General features: G+C 48.5%; 1 protein-coding gene across 1 annotated transcript in view; it reads left to right on the top strand.

Annotated features, from left to right (window-relative positions):
* The window catches only part of sptlc3 (serine palmitoyltransferase, long chain base subunit 3), a 58,343-nt gene that overhangs the window by 28,816 nt on the left and 24,527 nt on the right, over positions 1–5,000 (top strand). The window contains exon 8 of the mRNA XM_063192218.1: positions 3,581–3,800. Coding sequence (XP_063048288.1) covers positions 3,581–3,800 — 220 coding nt within the window. The remainder of the gene's footprint in view (positions 1–3,580; positions 3,801–5,000) is intronic.

Genomic DNA, 5,000 nt, shown 5'->3' with positions numbered 1-5,000 from the left:
TTGCCAACATTATACAATTAGAATATAGATGAAAACTATGATAGTTTATACGTAGAATAGGTTGCAAAAGGCTAATAATAAAGTTTCAAAATAATAATGATGATGATTCGCAGCTTGGAAGCTCTATCACGTCATTGTTTTCTGGACTAAAGCGTAACAGACCTTTTGAAAGGAGGACACATCACAATACTGCGGCCTTGCATTGTGATTCAGTATCGTGACTGTGTGTCAAGATTCGATTCAATATCGTCACAGCCCTAGTCTGGGGTCTGGGAAGGCTGGGAAGGTTGGCTGCTGGTGCTGGTGGTGGTGGTGGTGGTGGATAGTTGGTAGTGGTGTCAACAATGATCGAGTCGGCGATGCAATCCAATGCGGGGCATGGACGATCCAGAATCGATCCGGCAAGTTCCAGAATCGATCCGGCAATTTTTTTAAGTTTCAATTACTTCCATGGATATTTCGGGAGCAAATGAATGTTAAATTAAATAAAAACACTTCAAAACATTGCAAGGCTGATACAGACTGATACTTGCCTGGTTAACACCAGACCTAATCACAAGTGAGATTAGGTCTGGGGAGTTGCCTATTGTAAATTCCGTAGGGGAGAGAATACTTGGCTATTATGACACACTGCCCTGCTCTCTGATTGGGCAGAGAAACTGTTAAGGTCGGAATGCTTGGCCATTATGACACAGTGCCCATGATCTTGGACGTTATGAGTCATCCTCACCAGACTGTCTTTCAGATCGAAACGATTGTGTAGAACTAAAGGCAGTATGGGAGTTCCCAGGCTAGACTGATACAGACTGATACAGAAAACAGCCAATTAATTGTTGCTCAGTATCTGACTACTTGTATTGCCTCATGACTATAGCCATATTTCATCATGACTGATGAAACATTTGCTTTGCTTTCAGTAGAAATGTAATGCATTGCAATGCATTGTAGAATGGAATCGGATCGGATCGGATCGCATAGAATCGAATCGAATCGCTACCTCCCGAATCGTGATCGAATCGGATCGTGAGGGCAGTGCCGATCCACACCACTAATAGTTGGGGTTGTTGAGTTTTAGGAATGGGTGTTAGAGCAGGGGTGGTGATGGGAATGGATGCGGTAGAGGCACTTGAGTGGACAAAATTGGGCTCCCTGCACTTTCGACTGCAACATCAAACTGTGATGGGGAAAGGAGGATAGTGGGCACGGAGATGGAGTGCGTGTGTGTGCGTGTGTGTGTGTGTGCATGCGCGTGTGTGTTTGTGTGTGTGTGTTTGTGTGTGTGTGTGTGTGTCTGAGAGAAATCTTGGAGAGAGATCCTGAACTGCAAAACGAAAGGGAAAGCGGGGGAGGAGAGGAGAGGAGAGGAGGAGATGGTGTAAGGTACTGAGGCTGTGTGTGTGTGTGTGTGTGTGTGTGTGTGTGCGTGTGCGTGTGCGTGTGCGTGTGCGTGTGTGTGTGTGTGTGTGTGTGTGTGTGTGTGTGTGTGTGTGTGTGTGTGTGTGTGTGTGTGTGTGTGTGTGTGTGTGTGTGTGTGTGTGTGTGTGTGTGTGTGTTTGGATGGGGGAAAGGAGGGTTGCTTCCTTTGAAGTGGTTCCGGCCTGGGTGTGTGTGTGTGCGCTATGTGTTGTGTTGCCATTGCTAGCTAAGTGGCTACGGTGCTCTGATCAGAGCCAGAGAGCCAGGAGAGGCGGCAGGCGTCCTCTGAAGTCTCTCCCCACTGGCTGCCTGTCTTTCCTGGCCCAGAACAGCACAGCACAGCACAGCACAGCACAGCACATACACCTCAGCCCAGCACAACCCAGTTGTGCCCACATAGCCCAGCATAACCCAGTATTGCCCTCCACATAGCCCAGCATAACCCAGTTGTGTCCACATAGCCCAGCATAACCTAGTAGAGCCCATATAGCCCAGCATAACCCAGTATTGCCCTCCACATAACCCAGCATTACCCAGTACAGCCCATATAGCCCAGCATAACCCAGTATTGCCCTCCACATAGCCCAGCATAACCCAGTATTGCCCTCCACATAGCCCAGCATAACGCAGTATTGCCCTCCACATAGCCCAGTATAACCCAGTAGAGTCCATATAGCCCAGCATAACCCTGCCCAATATTGCCAATAAAAGCCCAACGTAACATATCCCAGCATAACCCAACCCAGCATAGCTCAATCTCGCATAACCAACCATAGCCCAGCAAAGCACAGTATTTCTCAACTCAGCATGACCCAACCTAGCGTAGCCCAGCATAACCCAGCGTAACCCAACTCTGGTAGAATAGCATAGCCCAGCAAAGCCAAACCAAGCATGAACTAGCACAGCACACCATAACCCAACTTGTCACAGCCCAGCATAACCCAGCATAACCCAACACAGAATAGCCCAGCATAGACCAGTATAATCCAGCACAACACAGCACAGCCCAGCATAGCCCAGCCTGTGTCTGTCCACAGCTCCGAAGCAAAGCGGGGCACGTTTGTCTGACTGCCTTGCTGACCTGCCTGCAAATGTCCTTACATGGGCCGCATGTGTGTGGAAGGAATGAAGAGCAGAGCAGGGGAAGGAGCGGAGTGTAGAGTGTAGGGATGAAAGTAGACAGGGAGGTTTGGGGAGGATGGATGGTGAGAGAAGGGGGGATGCTTATGTAACCTTAAGGCCAATTTATACTTATTGGCGCTGACGGTTGCAGAGCCTGTGCAACCGTCTGTGCGCGACCACACCCCCCGCGCAGAGGCTCTGCAACCGTCGTCGCGCGCCTCAAAAAAATCCTGACTACGCGACAGACGGTTGCGAAGGTCGCAGAGAAAAGGCGCTGTGATTGGTCGTCTCGATACTTCCTTGTTCTCGTGGCGGCACAGTTCTCCGGTAGTTTACGAGACCCAAACTGTCAATATTCTGTGGAATACGAACACTTTCTTTCTAGTCTGTGTAAATAAATGAAGCTACAATGACTGAATTAGTAAGTAACAAACAAACAATACATCAGTTTAGCACTCGCAGCACAATGCCTTCAGTCTGACTACTGTATTGTAGCCTTGTAGCTATGTAGCCAAATGTAGCTAACGACATGAGACCTCGTGCGCAGATCTATAACATCAACAGTGGTTAGCGACCGTAAGCAACAGGCGCCGTTGCTGAACTATAATCTGCCCTTAAGATGTGCCTGTTTGTGGCACATGCCTCCCCACAACACGATGAGCATTTGCTCTTCCCTCTCTCTCTCTATGTCTCTCTCTCTCTCTCTCTCTCTCTCTCTCTCTCTCTCTCTCTCTCTCTATCTCTCTCTCTCTCTCTCTCTCTCTCTATCTCTCTATGTCTCTCTCTATCTCACACACAGTGTGTCTCACTCACATAGACACATACTGTAGAAAAGCTGGAGAGGAGAAGCAGCTGCTTCAACAGATTGTGTGTCTGTATAAATTTGAGTCTTTTTTCTGTCTGTGCATAGCTGTCTGGTGCATGACTGTCTATCTGCAATCGTCTCACACTGCATTTACGTCACTGTTTTCCACAACACTTACCTGTGTGGGCCTCTCTGTCTGTCTCTCTCTCTCTATCTCTTTCTCTCTCTCTCTGTCAGCATGGAGGGTTCGCTGGTGCGTCTTCCCGAGATCATCGCCCTGAAGAAGAAGTACAAGGCCTACCTGTACCTGGACGAGGCGCACAGCATCGGCGCCGTGGGCCCCACCGGGCGCGGCGTCATCGAGCACTTCGGCCTGGACCCGCGCGACGTGGACGTGCTGATGGGGACCTTCACCAAGAGCTTCGGGGCCGCCGGGGGCTACATCGCAGGCAGGAAGGTACGGGAGCACGATTCCAAATAAAGACAATAGGCAGCCACATGGCTGGTGTTAAATTAGAGCCCTGAATGCGTGTATATACTGACGTTTATGTCAGTCAGAGCAGCCTGAAACCCTTGCCCTTGAAGGGACTGCTGTAGGTGTAAAAAGGCTAACTCTAGTACACTGTATAGAATGGCAACATTTATGTTTTAATTCTACATGGTCCCTAATAAATTGAAGTTGAATTGAATTGAAACGTTAGTTTGTGCACGTTGAAGCGGTTTGTCTGTAGGTATTAACTGTTGCAAGTATTACACCTTTCCGTTCTTTCAAGTGATATTCTATAGTCCCAACTACAAGCAAAAATCTATGAAAGGGTGCCTTTTCCAAGAGGGCACCACACATGCACTATATAGACTTGGTCACATACGGTACAGGCACACCTGTGCAACAGACGTAATATAGCAAACAGCATATTCAGATAGACAGGTTGCTAAACATAGACACACATACTGGTCACACACACATAAACAAGAAGAGCACTCAGAGAGCACACCTGCGCCCTCTGGTGGACACAAATCACAAACACACCACAAATGTACACACAAACAAACGAACATACACACAACTCAGACAGATCACATAACCTCCACCTTGGCGGCGGTAACAGTCACGTCCGTAAATAAACATGCCTGGATATAAACACACACACATATCAGCTTGGACGTAAACATGGAGAGAATTGACAGACTGATAAACATAAACAGACATATGCGGAAACCCACTCCTACCGCATGTGGTCGTGTGTGTGTAAATGCACGTATGCATGTGTGGGTATGTGTGCACTTGTGTGCATGTGTGTGGGTGTGTGAATGCTTATATATGTGTGCCTGTGTGTGTGGGTGTGTGTGTACATGCATGGCTGTGTGTCTGTGTCTGTGCGCGTGCCTGTGTGTGTACATGTACGTATGTGTTTGTGTGTGTGTGTGCCTTCATCTGTGTCAGTTTGTGTCTGTGTGTCTTCCTATGTGTTTGTGTGTGTGCATGTCTTCATCTGTGTGTGTGTGTGTGTTCATGGATTTGAGCTCGGCGGGCGCCACATGGTGAGGTCCTGTGCTGCCGCTGCCATCCACCGTGAGCATAATGGACGCCCTGTCAGACGTGTCAAATCACAAAGCTGGAAACGTTTGCCTGCGTGTCTGGCTGCAATCTGATGCG

Source organism: Engraulis encrasicolus, chromosome 24 (genome assembly GCF_034702125.1).
Source record: "Engraulis encrasicolus isolate BLACKSEA-1 chromosome 24, IST_EnEncr_1.0, whole genome shotgun sequence".
Taxonomy (NCBI): domain Eukaryota; kingdom Metazoa; phylum Chordata; class Actinopteri; order Clupeiformes; family Engraulidae; genus Engraulis; species Engraulis encrasicolus.
Note: the sequence above shows the minus strand (reverse complement) of the source record. Positions and strands in the feature narration are given on the sequence as shown.